Raw genomic sequence first — 17,035 nt, forward strand, 5'->3', positions numbered from 1 at the left:
ACTGGTGGTTGATTGATTAGTTGCTCTCTTTCATTCTCAGAGGACCAAAATAACATCACTACACTGACTGAAATTTTATATATGGCAAGAGGTCAGGATGTTTCCACTGTCTATCTCTATAAAGAAAAAGAAAATAGGTTGTCCTGTTATGATCTCAGAGCAAGAGATCTTTCAATCATTGTTGACAATATTCTTGCCAGTCTTCTTTCACCTTGAAGGTCATCTACCTGAGAGCCAGTGAGACTTCAAAAAGATTTAAGGAACAGTTAATGAGATGCTTGCTGCCTAACAAGTCCAGGAGAAATCCCAGAATAAACGATCTGAGCAAGACCCCTGTTACTGATTTTGAAGGCTTGAGGAAAACCAAAGGCATGCTCGAATAAGTTCTGAATAATGGACAATGCTCTCATGCTTTCCCAGTCTTTGATGAAGTGAAACAACCACAAACCACAACCTCTTACCTTGAAGGATCTTATATTTTCTGAGGGGAGATTTGAATAAAATAAACATATTGCAAATTGGGAGAGGGAGGATTCTTTTTTTTTTAAGGACCAGAATTGATTTTTTAATACACACACACACACACCACACAAATAGGAAGGTTACAAATAAATTTCCTCCCAAACCCAAAGAATGTAAATATATCTTTATCCCTGCCCCCTTCTCCTTAAAAATCAGTCCTTAAGAAAATAAGTAAATAAGAAGACTTTTCCTACTAACTTAATAAAGCATGAGAAACCAGCATATGCAAAGGAAAATCAGAAACTCTTATCTAAGAAGTGACATCTGAGTAAAATTCTAAAAGGAAGCCAGGGATGCTGGGAAGCAGGGTTTAGAAGGCAATACATGCCTGGAACAAAGGTATGGTGAGACAAGCAATGAAATGTTTTTTAAGTGCTGAGGAAGGAGAGCTTTCTTCCTTAGTAGCTTTAAACAAAATAGTAACCAGAACCTACTGGAAAGTATACCCTCATATAGGAGGTCAAGGCTGGGGAAAATGCCTTTCACCGAAATATTTAAAGTGACAGTTTTTGAAGTAACAGAGACCTATAAACAAAATTGATTTCCATGAAATGAGAAAATGATTGGTCAAGAGGAGTTGAAAAGAGAAATTTAGGTCTCAAAATTTATTTTAAAAAACAACATCTCACACAAAAATGAAAGGCTTCCTCACATGGACAAGAAAGCAAAAGCAAAAAATCCCTTTCAACAAAAAAAGCAGATAGATGGTAGTCAACACCAAGGATCCCCAGTGACTTGCTTTTTTTCTCAGAATTTGAACATTAAATTTCCATATGTTGGTTTTTTTGCAAACCTATATATTTTATTTTTTCCTTTTAAAAACATTCTGAGAAGTAGCTTTAAAACTTCAACAGATGGTCTGCCAAAGGGATTCAGGGCCAAAAAAAAAAAAAAAATACAACCCTGTTCCATGCCCTAAAACTCATGTGACGTTATATGCTAAAGTCCTCAGACAGAGTCAATTGTCCTTTATTTTCCCAAGGAGGAGAGGGTTAATGACTTGCCCACAGTCCTACAACTTCAACTAATAGGTTGCAGGCCAACATATAGCAACTAGAAGCAAAGCAAAAGCTATATGCAAATAAGGTGGTAGTTGGCACATGATAGAAAACCTAGAAAAAGCCAACACAATTCAATAAATCTATTATCCTGTATCAAATGATGTATGCCAGTCAGTAATCTGTTTAAGAAAGCAGAGCCATTTGTAATATATTTCTTTGAGATAGAAGGCCATTCCACATAGTTAAAATGAACCAAAGTGCTGCTACTTAAAAGGGTAAACAGATTATCTATAGTGAATTCCTGATAGTCCAGGTTTGACTGAAACATTCAAGGTGTCAATGAAATGCACTCAATAAAGCAAGAAAGCCTGAAAGAAAAAAAAAAAAAAAAAAGTTTGGTTAGTCCGAAAGAAAATACTGAAAGAGCTAAAAGCCTACTCCATTTTATTTTAAAGTAGAATGGAGAAGACACATAGGATAAAAAAGGCCAAAAAGGGAGAAAACTTGGAAATGGCTTTGGATTAGATTAGAAGGCAATTTAACTTCAGAATCAAACTTCCCCTGAAATAGAAGCATATCTTTCCCCATTTTATCTTCGTCTAAAAAAGTAATCTTAAACTTGTATTAGTTAAAATTACTTCATTTTTACAAATAAAAATAGCTACATTTATAACAATTTCTGCAAAATCTAAACTGAATTTTTAAGAAAACCATCATTATGATGTCCAGGTCATTTTTGCCTTGGTATTCCTAAAACTAAGCATATAGCAGACACTAAATATGTGCCTTTTGATTGATTGTACAAATAACATAAAACAGCAATAAAACTTCACAATAATCCATTGCATATTTAGTGTTAAGCAGTAAAAAAGCCAATAATTTTTATTACAAACACAATAAACTTCTGAGTGGATCCCTTAACAAGTCTTCAAAACATCTACAAGACAATGATCATCTTCAGTATTTCTAATCATGCCCTAAAGCACTGGCAAACCACTTAAAACACCTTCTGAATCCAAAAGTAAGTTATGTTCTGCAGAGTTTGAGCTGTTTGAGCCGTGTTGTAGCCTAATTCTTTGAATACTAGTAGTTCATAGCTAGTATATTTAGCCAAATGTGAAGGCCTCCCTAGTGCTGGTATTCTCAGTTCTAGTCAATCTGGCCTAGCAGATAATTCAAATACATGCCCTTCCGGTGGCACCTTCTTTCATTTCAAAAAGCCTTTTGCTGATTGTGTTGTGCTAATTGTGCCCTCAAGCTCAAAAAAGTGTAAGCTCAGTACTTAACAGTACAAGTTGTAACCCCTCCCCCCCCAATAAAAAGGTAGGGCCCATAATCTCCTTTTCTCTGAAGCTATCATTGGTTTGACAAGTGATAAGCAAAGAAATGTCTGACAACTGGGTGCTTCACCAAATTAACCATGTGACACCACCATGTGCCATTCAAAAATGAGATTCCCCAATCACTTTTCCATATTAATTTTACAGACTAAAGCATCATTTTATCCAAAATTAATTTTGAAATTAAGTTTTCCATTAGCCATGCTACCAACTATATAATCCCTGGGAAACAAACTAGTATCAGACTAGTAAGGAACTACATATAAAGCCACCTACATGCTACATGATTTAAGGGATTACATTGCCAAATTTTAAATTCAAAAGTACAAATTCCAAAAAAAGAGGTGAAATTCTTCAAGTTTTTCGGTCACTTTTGGTTAGAAATGATAAAGAATCGGTTATTTCTTTACTTCCATGCCACCACTGAAAATCACACAACCAATAGATTCCAGTTGCTAATTAAGTCACCTGATAAAAAGGAACAGGCCATTTCCTGGCACAACACCAAACGGGATCTAGACCAATCCTAATAACTTATTTTTGGGGGGATATCATCAGCATCAAATAAACTTTTTTCATGATTATGTATTAAAGGCCAATGTATAATAACTTTCCCAAATAATGTATTTGAGGTCATTAAGAAAGGGGAGGGGTTAAAAAAAGATGTGCACACATTGGTTTCTTAGCCGAGTTCTTTGTACGCCAGTGATATAAATTCTGGCCGAGTATGTAAAGTAACAACCCCCAAAGAGAAGGACTTCCAAGTGGAAGGAGGTATATCTAGCAGCAGCAGAGCTGGGCTTAAAACTAGAGCCTGCTTCAACGGACAAATGGAAATATCAATATCTAGTAATAACCGAATCTGACACTCACTGGGAAGGCAGCCGGTAACAGAACTAACAAACTGGGAGAAGAGGTATCTGAACTTCTGCCAGCTCAACATGGACACAAGCAAGCTGAGAAACCCCACACTACTACCATCAGCCAGTGTAATAGCAGTTTGTCATCCTTTGGTTGTATAAGGGATCATCTCACACCGAAACCAGCACTTGCTAACCTCAAAGTGACCTTGGAGAAAACAAGTTCAGACTTATTACCTGAAATAACTTAAATAACACGAGTGGCAACAGGAAATAAAATATAGAAAACCTAAGTTGCTTCTGACTAATTAATAATAATTAATAAACACTGTCCATTTTGATGCATCTCCACAACATGCACAAAAGCAGTAGAGCTGCTACAAGTGATCAGGACTAGTCTTAAAACTCTAGGAGGAGGTTCAGAAGGTATATAAATGAAGCTAATTTAAGGCAGATTTCGAATCCGACTATAGACTGCCTTGGCAACTGTTGAGTGAAGCTGTACCAGCTGAAATGTACACGTACACCAAGGGCTTATCCCTAAGTCATTAATCAAATGGAGAGACAGCTCGGCATTTAAAAATAATCCAAAGGAATCATTCTTTCGTTTTTTTATTCTCCTGTTCTCTTCTTTATATTACTTGTTCCTTTTTAAATGAACTCCTTTCCAAGACATTTTAGACAATCACCTGTAGGTAGAACATTCTGAACACAGCTGAGACAAAGAATGCTTTCCTACTCCTGTGCCAGCTTTTCCTGAAGACATCTAATTAACATCCCATCGTTACTCACCAGAAAGGCAGTATGTATCTCCACTCTACAAAAGGAAACAGAAGCAGAATAAGGAAGTGCCTTATTCAAATGCATAGTAAAAACCAACTGTGAAAACTGCCTCCCCACAACATTCCTTTACTATATCTCGTGTAACAGATTACTAGGGTTTAAGGGATGATGATGGCAGAATCTGCAGTATGTCTATGTTGGTTCCCTGAGGTTTTATCTAAATAAATCCCTAGTTGTGACTAAATTTGTAGCATCTAAGGTTAGATATTCAATCTTAAATCACAAAAGGCACTCCTATAATGTAAAATTTTTACCCTTCTGGAAAAGGGGAAAATATTTGATCTACTTTGTAATGAAATGTCAACTAAATTATAAAGTCAAATTTTTAATCACAGCATCTTAAAGAAACAAATACAGTTCAATGTAACATACAAATGCAAATATTTCTCTACCTCAGTCATTAAACATCCTCCACCACACTCATTTTTGACTTCATTCTTTCACAATGTGAAAATTCGCAAATTTAATTCGTGTCCAGCACTTAAGGTTATATATTTGTTGTTTTAACTATTCTAAGATTTAACAACAATCCTTCCAAAATGAAGCTCTTTTTCACAAAGAGATTCCAAGGAAACCACTGATAACTGAAGACATTGAACTCAATGAACTTCCTACAATTTATCATGCTTTTGTGTGGGATAACCAAGTTAGAAATAGAATATATATTATAATAGTTCTAATTAACAGATATGACTGTAGTCTTCCCTACACAAGATAACACAAAGTGAGCCACTTCTTAAACAAAAATTAAACCTAAGCATGCTTAAGTACTAAGTAATAAGAATTTGTCCATCACTTGCTTGCTATCGTGTAAGCTAATGGGATATTAGTATTTAGAGTGAGAAGCAACCTTAATCTAGGATCTTCATCTCATAATGCCAGTAAACTGATTAAATGATTTATCCAAAGTCATACTTAGGAAGCAGAACAGTGAAAAATGACCCATAATTTTAGTAAGCAGCATACTGATTACTAGATTTGAGGAAGGGCACTTTGACAAATTGGGGTACAAAAGAGAGCATCACAAATTTAGTCCTCAAAATGACCTTAAAATCATTTTACAGATGAAGAAACTAAAGCCCAGAAAAGTTAAGATGACTTATCCAGGATCACACAACCTAAGAACATGGGAGGTGAGATTTGAGCCTAAGTTAATTTTTACTACAAATCCAGTAGTCTGTTTACCCCACTACATGGTTACATGGTGATCCCACTGGAAACCATGCAATAAGTGAAAGAGTGGGGAATGGGGGATAATTAGCTAAAGGAATGGTCCTCACATGCCTGAAGTTATTAGACTTGGACCCAGGGGGCAAAAGTAGAACCAGCAATGAGCAGATCTCAGGATTTCAACTGAATACAGAGATAAAAGGTCCCAACAACTAAAAGCTCTGGAAAATAAAATGGTTTGATAGTAATCCTCCTTTCACTCACCAGAAATCAAGTGGAGGAGAATATGCTGTAAAGGAATTCAAACTTCCTTACAATCTAAAAAATGGAAGTGATACTAAAAAATTAAACCAAGTTTACAAGTCAAAATACAAACTACAGAAAGAGCTGCAAATTTTCTTAGGTTAGAGAGAAAGCAAAGTTAAATTTACTATTAATTAAAATGGCTACTAGGGATTTACAAAATTTTGTCTAACCACCCAAAATAGCAGCCTCTTTTATATATACAAGATGAATCCATTTCTTATTTTTTTGTTCAAACTTATCAACTTTATTCAAAGCTCTTCCCTAAATACTATAGGAAAGTTAGAAGTGGCTTTGATCTATTAAAAAAGGAGAGCTTCCCGTTAAGAGAAAAAATAATCCCTGGGGCGATAATTTTCTGCAAAAGATACCAAGGGCCAAGAGTACTACTTCAAATCCTACCCCTAGATCACTAGTTTATAAAGAATTAAATATACCTAAGCAAAAGAGAGGAAAAGAAAAACAAGGAAATAATAACTAATCCTCCAGTCGAAATGCTTAAGGACTGAACCATGGAGGCGCTAACTGCATTTTTTCCACTTGAACCAAAAATCCAACAAATGTTTCCAATGTCCAAGAAAGGTGAAAAGGTAAATGAAAACTTACAAAGTGGGGTTTGCTTGAGGTTTTTTAAACTCCCTTAAGCAGAAGGTATTATTGGTTTAAGTCTACTATTAGGGTTTCAAAAAGTCTTTTTTTTTCTTTTAAATGTCTTCTAGCCTGTTTTTGAAGTTAGAAAACACATGAAACCACCAATCTAAATATATTCCCTTGTGATTTGTCTACTTAACAAAGAATGGATCCAAAGAATGATCCCTTTTAGTACCACAACTACCTACCACGGAAGCCTTTGAATATTGACTTACTCAAACCCGTGGTAGGATGTTTGATTTAACCTTCAGGGAGAACAGGCAGGAAGTGGTGCTAGTCTGCTTCCTATCTGCAGTCCAAAATTGCCCTGTTTCCCAGCAGGAATTAGTTCTATTTTATCTCTAACCTGAAGAACGAAACAGCCAAAAATAAATAAATAAATGAAAAAATAAATTGGCATTTGAATTTCAACGAAGAAATTCAAATACATTGGCAGGGACATTGCAGAGACGGGAGAGTAAGGAGAAAACAGGGAGGAGCCCCAGATCCAAGTCTTCAGATGGACAGATGGAAGGAAGAACTAGGTTCATCCCATTCATCCCAAGTATAGAGAAGGAAAATTTTATTTGCTTAGCAACCAAGAGCCCTGGGATCCATCCATTTTGTTGGGAGACACACATATCCTCAATTAAGATAGTCTCTCCCCTCTACTTCTCAGAATAGCTATTTTATTGAACCTGGGACAAAAAACAAAAACAAAATCTATACATTTGGGAACACACTGATCCACAAAGGTCAAAACCTCCTCCCCCTTTTATGGTTGCTCCTCCCCTTTACCCATTTTGGATGTGCTGGGTACAGCACTGCAACAATGTGACTGACAAGTAGCCTTAATTTAAAAAAAAAAAAAAAAAAAAAAAAAAAAAAGCTTTAACAGGTAACTCACTTATTTGCAAGATCCTATTTTGCCCATTCCGACCTTGAACTGGATTTTTAAAATTCCTAGAAGGGGCTTGGAAGCAAGTTCCCCCTTCCCCAAGATGAGCTTGGTTAAGAATATCAATCAGTAATTTCCTTTTCTTCAAAAGAGAAGGAACAGAGTGAGAATCTATGTGAGATGTAAGAATGATTAAGTGTGGGAGGATCAGCAGCAATCTAGATTTAGCACAGCCTGCGCACATAGTAGGTGCTTAATTAATGTTCAACAACTGACTGTGCCTTCCTTTCCGGGGACTTAAATGACGCCATGTGTTCCAGAGGTAGGATCTCCCTCCCCTCCCAAATAAACGTTTTAAAATCCGGAATTGGGGGGCTTTCTGGCACAGCCTTTCCGAGTTTCTAGAATGGAGCCCGCTGCCCAGGGCGGTCTTTCTCATGTCTCCAAACCCCAACCCAGACACGAAATGTGTCCTCGGGGCCAAACTTTCTTTCGTGGAACCGAGGAATCTGCCGAACCGTTTCCAATTCCCGGGCTCAACGAGGCAGCAGACAAACGACCAAGGTGAGGAGAAATCCTCCAGATTCCAGCCCCTCCTCCCCAGAAAAGGGCAGTTTTAACCTGGGAGGGGGAGGGGAAAGGAGCTCGCGGGAGGGGGAGGGGAGGGGGGAGGCGGGGCTCCGGGAGGGAGAAGAAAAGGGAGGTGATGGGCTAGTCCGCGGGGCCTGGAGATGGGGGCGGGGGGGGGGCCTGAAAGGAGGGAGGGAGGGCGCGGTATGAACGACTGGTTCCCAGGGCCGCTCTATGGGCCCTTTTCAATATGAAAACGCTCCTCCTTGGGGAGAGACAAGGACGGATCCATTTCTTTCCGTCGCCGTTTGAGCGGCCCGAGGTCTGAGCCCGGGCTAGGCCCAGCCCTTAACTGGGCCGTCCGTCCACAAAGATGGACGGGGGCCCAAGAGCGGAGCCAGCGCCTCGGGGCCCCAGTGAGGTCTCGCGGCCCGGCCCCTGCCCGGACAGAGGGGGAGTTAATTAAAGGGCGGCCCCGTGTCCGCGCGCCCCCGGCCCGGCCACGCTGCCCGCAGAGCTCGGGAAACCGCACGGTCCCGGCGGGGCCTTTGTGCGGCCGCCGCCCCGCCTCGGGCCCCGGGGGAGCCGCCACCGCCCCCCCCCCATCCGCCATCTTCCCCGGGGCACGCGGCGGGGCGGGGCGGGGGCCCCGAGCTGGCCGAATGGCCGGGCAGCCCGGGAGGCGAGGGAGGAGGGGCGGGAGGAGGGAGCCGGGCATCGGCTCCCGCCGCCGCCACCCCCCCTCCCCCGCCCGGGGACTCGCCCTCCCCCGGCCGCCATTTTACAACCAGCTCCCTCCGCCGCCGCGGGGCCCCAGCTCCTGCCCACGCGCGGCCTCTGAGGAGGGGCGGCGGCGGCGTGGAGCCGCGCCGACCCAAAGCCCCCCCCACCCCCAGGCCCGACCGCGCGCCCCGAGCCCGCCTTCCCCGGGCCGGGCTGCGAGACGCCGCCGCCGCCGCCGCCATTTTGTCTCCTGATCCTGGCCTCTGTGGGCGGCGGCGGCGGCCGCGGCGGCGACGGGGCCGGGAATCCCGGCTGGCCGCTTCTCCCCAGCTCACCGTCGTATCGCTCGGCCTGCTCGGCCAGTTTCGCCTGGTACACCAGATCCTCCCGATCGTCCATAGCGGCGGCGGCTCCGGCAGGGTCTGCGCGACGGATGGCAGCGGATGGCGGCTCCGACTCTCTTGTCAGCCTCTCGCTCGGCGTCCGGGCAGCAAAGATGGCGGCGCCTCGATCCGGGAACTTCCGCCTGCGCACGCGGACAACTGCTCAGCTCTATGGCAACCGCTCCCTGGCAACTGGCGCGGGGGGGCGGGGTCGGAGCCCAAGGGGATGGAAGGGGCGGGGCCGGGCTCCAGCGGCTCACGGCCGGGAGGGCGGGGGCCGCTACTCGCTACCTAGGGGACTGGGAACAGGGCAGGGGGACGGCCACGGTCGGTCTCCTTGGCGGAGCTGACTGATGGACGTACTAACAGAGGGAGGGATGGATGATGGCCTTCAACTTGATCCCTGGGCAAGCTGCTTGAGGCTCCGCCCTCTCCCCTCCCCCTCTCCGCTTGGCGGGGGGAGGGGATCGAGGACGCAGGGACCCAAGAGGAGCGCCCAAGCCGGGATAAAAGGCGTGGGACTGGAACCACGTGGTCCGGGATTCGAATCCCGGTCCTGACCATCCGTGTCCGAGCGGGAGAGGAGGAAGGGTTTGGATCCTAATTCCTAGAGCCTGAGCACCAAGCCACTCTGGGGGGGAGGGCGTGGGGGCGGGATTGTGGCTCGGGGCCGGGGTGACTGACCAGGTCCTGCTCCGGGGGGCCGTAGGCATACGTGCGCATGTGCGTGCTGTCTGCTCCGGCGGTCCTCAAAGAACTGCGGGGTCTCTGAAGCCCTTTCAGAGGGGCTGCAAATGCAGAATCATCTTCATTTCTAACAGAGGGAATAGCGGTCAATGTAACCCAGGAGAACAAGACTCTGAGAGCAGCTCCCGCATGGTTTTTCAGAGCATGAAGCCGCGGGGACCAGGAACCCCAGAACCCACCGCCGGCTGCGCAGCGGCCCCCGTCCCCCCCCCAGCGTGTCCGGGCCCGCTGTCGGCGGGCAGCAGCCCTCTCCCCGACCCCTCTAGAGCCTTCCCCAGAGGGGAGATGAGAGCCTCGGATCGGCCGGGCCTCGCTTTCCCCTGGTGTGAGAGGAGAGGCAGAGCGGCGCCCGCCCGGGAGCCTTGCATCCCAAGGAAAGCGTGGGCGTTCGAGCGGAAAGGGGAACGAGAGAGGCGGTGCTCTGGCTTTTCCCCATCCCACCTCTCTAGGAAAGAAGACCATGACCTTGCAGCTGAGCTCATCCCCGCGGACTGGGGCCCCCGTTCTGACACCTCCTCTCCTGAAGAGGGCCCTACGGCCTGGGAGTGGGGTGGGCACCTTTCATCGTTCGCGCTCGGGAAGCGCACTCGATCATTTTGTTGATCAGAATCATCGTCTTTCAGAATTGTCCCTTCTGCAGATTGTTCTGGTTCTGCTCACTTTTCTCCGAGTTCTGCACGTCTTCCCAGGTTTTCCTAAAACCGCCAAGTCTTTGGCTCTTACGGCCCAGCAGTGTGGGTTTTTTATTGCATTTGTACAAGTGATGGCAGCGCTTGTGTGTTGCTTTAAAATGTGCAAGCGCTCTAGAGGTTACCATGTTTTATAGGCCATCATAGATGCCAGAATTTGGCCGTTCCCCGGTGGGGGAGTGACGCTCACTCCCTCAGTTTCCAAGTCTTTGGCGCCATGAAAAAGAGCCGCTATAGATAAATGCTTTATTTTTTAACATACAGGCCCTTTTCCTGTTTGTTGGATCAGAGAGTATATGCATTCAGGGGCCGAATTCCAGACTGCTTTCTAGGGTGACAGGACCCTTTCAGAGCTCCATCCACAGTCCCTGAGTGCGCCTGTTTTCCCAAAGTCCTTCCACCATTTGTCATTTTCTTTCTTTTTTTTTTGTCAGTTTTGCCAATCTGTGGAAGTCTGAGTTGCTTTAATTTGCATTTCTCTAATTATAAGTGATTTGAGGCAAATAAATAGCTCGGATTTCTTCCCTTGAGAACTGCCTGCCCATATCCTTTGAAAATGCACATGCTCTCCGATCCAACAGAGAGGAAAAGGTCCTATATGTGCAAAAATGTCAAGGTAGGGGGGAGGGGTGGAGAGAGATTTCAGTACTGGAAGGCCTCCTCTCTAAAAGAGGAAGTGGACTAGTTTTGCTTAGCCCCAGAGGCCAGAACTAAGATTCCTAGTTACTAGAAGATTTGGGAGAAAGAATGAGGAAGAGATTCTCTAAAAGTGGAATGGGCTGCCTCTGGAGTCAGCCGCTTTTGTATGTCTGGATGGAAAGCTCCCACCAAAGGCCAGTGGCCCTCCCCCCACCCCGAAAAGAAAGAACATAAGCCCCTTGAGAACAGGAAGGGAGAAACTGTTTCCTTTTTTTGTTCCTAGCATAGTTCCTAGAGCCTAAAGTACTTACTAGTGCTTGCTGAATGAATGGAGTAATGAAGCCACTTAATCAGAGATTCTTGTTAGGTTGGGTCTCGGGGAGTTGGCTGGTTTGTTCTCAAAACGGTCTCAGTCTCTGTCTCTTTCTCTTCCTCTTTCTTTCTCTCCCCACCTCCATCCCCTTTGCCCTCATGTTGGCACCCCACCTTACAGAGGTCGGTCTAAGGCAGAAGGGATCTCAGCAGGCCTGGGTCAGCTCTACCCTCTGGATCCTAGTGGAATCTAGGGGGTTCCCTCCAGGCCTACAATGAGAATATGAGAATGTGAAACGAGATGTCTACTCTCAGGGAGTTTATAGTCTAGTTCAAAAGAAAATTATCACCTCGAGCGAGCGATTCAAGCCAGTAAATAACTATGGCAACTTCTAAGGTAGATCCCAAGTTCTGAGGAGAGGGAGGTCAGTGGGGCATTCCAGATGATCTAGTGCAGCCTTTGACAGGACAAACGATCCAACCGCTACCCAGAAGAGCCTAGAAGTAGAAGGGAACTGTCCTGACCAGTCAAGGAAGGCCTAGTGTTTGAGGGATCTAGAAACAGGAATGTTATTTTCTAGAACATCTTTTTTTTGTGTCCTAGACCCCGTTAGCTGCCCAGGAAAGCTTATGGGCCCCTTCTCAGAATAATATTTTTAAATGTATGGAACACACGGGATTATGAAAGGACTACAATTACTTTGAAACAAGTTCACAAACCTGCAGTAAAGAACCCTTTATCAATAGCAGAGATGTATCAGAAAACAAAAATCCTATTTTATGAGTTGGGTAGAGGCCAAGTTATGGATAACAATGAAAGCCAGAAAGAAGAGTTTCTTCTAAATTTAGAAGGAAATAAAGAAGAACTGGAAGAGTTCTGATCATGAAAACAATATGATTTTCTTTATTTGTGCCTTAAATAAAATAAGCCTGGCAACAATTTGCAAATGTGTTATAATGGGGAAGATCCTAGAAGCCGGGAGGAGAATGAGGAGAGTTTTCCAATGATCCAGATGGGAGAGAAGGGAAGTCTGGTAGCTCAGGGAGTAGAAAGGAAAACATGGCTGCAAGAGCTATTTCTAAGGAAAAAAAAATCAACAGGATGTGGTGAGTGACTGGAGATAAGACATGAAAGGAGAGAATCATGAGTCAAAGAGGATTCCATGCCTTTGCTTAGAAAATGGCGGTGCCATCGACAAAAAGGAGGAAATTAGTAAAGGGAACTAGTTGGGAATGGCAGATGGTGAGGTTGTTTTGGAGATCTCCTATTCCAAACACCCTATTTTACAGAGGAAAGAACTGAACCTCAAGAGAAGTGAGATTGAACTCCATCTCCAGTGTTCTTTCCATCAGGGAGTAGCAGTCAGAAGGAGGACAGTAGGGTAAAGTGGAAAGAATATTGATTTTGGAGTCTGAGGACCTGGATTCAAATTCTCCCTTAGTCTCTTCTGCCTGCACAATCTTAAATTAAGCTAGTCGCTGACTCTGCTCTCAATCTCTTTTTATGGTTTTGTCTCTAAAATGAAGGAACTGGACTTGATCTTTGCTATGCTTTCTAATTCTCAATCTGTTATCCTAAGAAGAGAGGGCTAGAGCCAAATTCTGCAACTGTGGGTCATAACCCCATATGGGGTACCTTACTGTAAGGGTGTGTGTGAAAATTTTGGCAACAGGAAAAGTTATCAAATATTCTCCAATATTTAATCCTTTAGATAAAAATAAGCATATTCATCTCATTGCTTTTGTCTTTAATGGTAAATTTGTATGTGTGTGTGTGTGTGTATCAAAGAATTGTTTTAAAATTTATGATTTATCAGTAAATGTTTGATTTATATACCTATATATGCAGGTCATGTGAAAATTTCTCCAGTGAAAAGGGGTCACAAATGGAAAAAGTAAGGAGCCCTGAACTAGAACAAAATAGACTTTGGAAATCTATTCAGATTCTCATCTAATCATAGATGGGATCTCCAAATTTTTACCAAACTAGAAGATGAAGATTGGAAAAGAACAGCTGGAAATGGGGTTTTATAAGGAATTATTGGACTAGTTGATGATGATGATGGCTAATATTTATATATAGTACTTTACATTTATCTCACTTTATTCTCACAATAATCCTAGGAAGCAGGTGCTAGTATTAAACTTACAGATGAGGAAACTGAGGCAAGCAGAAATAAGTGATTTACTCAGGATCATGAAGCCAGTAAGTATGTGAGACTGAATTTGAACTCAGTACTTTGTGACTCCAGACTCAGCACTTTTCCCCTTTACCACCAAGCTGTAGGAAGTTTGATTGCTAGACCAGGAAAACCTTTTGAAATTCAATCTTCAGTCCTCCATCTAAAGCTGGCTAGAACCTCAGATTCTGTATAGTCAACCCCGTTTGTCCACCCTCTTCCTTTCACAAAGAAAACATTGAAGCCCAGAGAGTATACTCATGAATAGACATTACTAATGAGTTATATTACCTGGGGATCTACTTTGAGGTTTTCTCCCCCTTACCTGGAGTCTAGCACTGTAGGTGCTAAATAAATGCTTATTGAATGAATGAATGAAGCTAAAGACCATGGTCTAAGTTCTTACAGTAAGGACAAAGTTTTATGCAGACAAAAGTTTATGTGAGATTGCCTTAAATAGAACCTATTTCTAGTTATCTAAATTTGCATTCTATATTTTTGGAGTGGAAGTAGTACAGTAGTATCTCTTATTTATCCAAAGCAATGTGCTATCTTATTTTTTAAAAAACTTTTTAACGATAATTACAACTATAAGGTCATCTATAAGACAAAGAGGACTCCAGGTTTTTAGTTGTAACTGCACCAGATGCATTTATATATTACTTAAAACTTGAAAGTAAAGTGTAGAGTAAAAAGGAAGTGCAAATATGAATATATTTCCATTTATTTTGTCTTTGGACTCTCTCCCAGCTCTGTTTTCTGATGGGTGGATGAGGGGGTTGGCTAAAGAATGATTTTTCTGCCGTAGGTTCCAGTATACCTAAGAAAGGCCATTAGTAACAATCCAATTTTCATACTCATACTCTTTCTGTCCCTCTTCCCTCAAAACCCAGAACCACCAAAGGATTATCGCAGGGTTATGAGGCAGGGATGTATAAGAGACATAAAAATTTTTACTTCACTATTTAAGAATTTCCTCCCAAGATACATTTATTCATTCACTCAAATATTTATTTTTTTTTAAATTTCACTCAAATATTTATTAAAAGATGGAGTGGTATTGTTTTTGTTTGGGAAGGGAGGTAATTGGGGTTAAGTGATCACACAGCTAAAAAAGATGGAGTGCTATTGAAAGATGTCCCCCAGAGCCAGCGGAGCCCAAAGATAACCTGAGCATCCCACTAGATAGACCTAAAACACTCGCTGCCTAATTTGTGTATGCATATGGCGACCAAAGAGGTCCACAGAATTATTTCTTGTTACAGTAACCAAGGCGATAAGCAGATACAGACTCATGCTATCATACTGAAATAGGCCATCTCACATTAGCAAGACTTCTTCCCACCCCAGTGAAATCCAATAAAACAATTACCAGGTCATTAGCACAAACTCTTTAAGCATAAGCCTCTAAACCTCACTGAAAGATTTACTTTGACAGGCAAGTAGCCCAGTGAATAAGCCTATACAATAGCTCATCACAAGAGACCTCAATGCAGTGGTCAACATGATTCGTCTTTGACCTTCACAAGGCAGACAAAGCTCCAAGGTCAGGTAGCCGGACCCTGTTAATGTCAAAAGGACTATCTCATGGAGTTATCTTTTCAAAACTAGGGTGCTAGGCCTTGGGGATCCCTAAAAAGTGCCTTGGATAATCGGTCATCAAGATTATCAATTATCAGGCATTTATTAAGTGTTTACTGTGTGCCAGGCACTATATTAAGTGCTTGCTGAATGCCAGGCACTATAATAAGCATTGTTGTTGTTTGTCTTGCCCCTGGACTAAGCACTGGGGATTCAGAGAAAGGCAGAAACATGATCCCTATCTTCTAGGTGCTTATGTTCTAAGGAGGGACATCAGCTTGTAAATAAATATATAAATATGAGCTATGTGCAATGTAAATGGAAGGAAATCTCAGCAGAAAAGCTTAGTGCACTGCCTGGCACATAGTAGGCTCTTAATAAATGTTTAATGACTGACTAGTGCTGGGGATACTGGGAAAGATCTCTTGCAGAAAATGGACTTGAGTCTTGACATTTTAGTCAAGGGGGTACCCGGTGGACCTAATTAAGAGTGAGAAGAAGAGGATGAAGCAACATTGAGTGACTGGAAGATGCCCTCTGCAATAACAGGTGTAATGCCAAAGTTCCCTGGTGACCCAGTTCCCATTGTCCTATTTAGTTATTCTGCCTTAGGTTATAACCTTTCCCTCTTAATGTTTGAGATAAAGGTTTTATAGACATTCCTTAATGTTTGACAAGATAAAGGTTTATCCATTATTGATGTCATTAGAATATCAGTTATCCCCACCCAGGTCCCTCCATTATGTCATTGTTCTTGTTATTCCATAAAAGGCTTGCTGTCCCTGATTTGGGGCTAGAGTCTTAGAGATGATAGCTAACCCTGGGATCAACATGGATCCATTGGTACCAGTATTTCTCTCCATTTAATAAACTATTTATTGAATTGGTCTCTAATCTCTGTCTTGCTCAGTTTCTTGGGCATTACACAGAGAAATTCCAACTAGGAGAAGCTTTGGGGGGGGGGGGGGGGAAACAATGACTTTTGTTTGGAATATTCTGCGTTTGATGTCTGCAGGATTTCAAGATAGCCTCTCCATTAAATGTCACTCAATCCAGCCTCCCTGGATCAGGTTGAGGCGGAGGCCTTTGAGAATAAGATTGTCAGTTGTCAGGGCTTCATGTTGCCTTTGGAGAGGCTTCTGAGCGCCTTTTTTTGCCCAAAGGACACCAGACTATTAAAGTGTGACCAAGAACTTCAGAAAAATCCAACTCACTTTCTCGGGAGTCTTTCCCAGGCCCACGGCATCAAGAAATCCCAAGCTTTGCTGCCCGACCAATCTAAGTCCATAAATACTGTGAACCTAGAACCAAATCTAGAAGATAGATCTAATTTCCCCAGGTCCAACCCCAATCCTGACGCTACAGCATTTCAAATAGCTGTTTATTCACTTGGTCCCCTCAGGGAACAGTGGGAGGATCCTAAGTTAATGGGAAGAAAGTATTTTCCTGAACTTTGAGCCTTTGCATTCCCTCAGATATTTTGTTATGACATTCAGGTGCCTCTGGGTTTTGAAAGTCCTCAAAAGTCAAATACAGAAACTAATGATCTCAGCCAGAAGGATTTCCAGGATGGATTCCATGAAAATAAATCAACAAGTATTTATTAAGCACTTATTGTATGACTCTCACTGACATTGTGTATAT

The 17,035-nt window shown here is 42.8% G+C and overlaps 1 protein-coding gene across 2 annotated transcripts in view; it reads right to left on the minus strand.

Moving 5' to 3' along the window:
- The window catches only part of YWHAE (tyrosine 3-monooxygenase/tryptophan 5-monooxygenase activation protein epsilon), a 34,587-nt gene extending 25,206 nt beyond the window's left edge, over positions 1-9,381 (minus strand). The window contains exon 1 of one of the 2 annotated variants that reach the window (XM_031967773.1): positions 9,196-9,381. In XM_031967773.1, coding sequence (XP_031823633.1) covers positions 9,196-9,259 — 64 coding nt within the window. In that variant the 5' untranslated portion in view covers positions 9,260-9,381. The remainder of the gene's footprint in view (positions 1-9,195) is intronic. The other variant, XM_031967772.1, reaches the window with a different exon arrangement.
- Positions 9,382-17,035: the final 7,654 nt, after the last annotated feature.

The sequence above is a fragment of the Sarcophilus harrisii genome, chromosome 4 (genome assembly GCF_902635505.1).
Source record: "Sarcophilus harrisii chromosome 4, mSarHar1.11, whole genome shotgun sequence".
Taxonomy (NCBI): domain Eukaryota; kingdom Metazoa; phylum Chordata; class Mammalia; order Dasyuromorphia; family Dasyuridae; genus Sarcophilus; species Sarcophilus harrisii.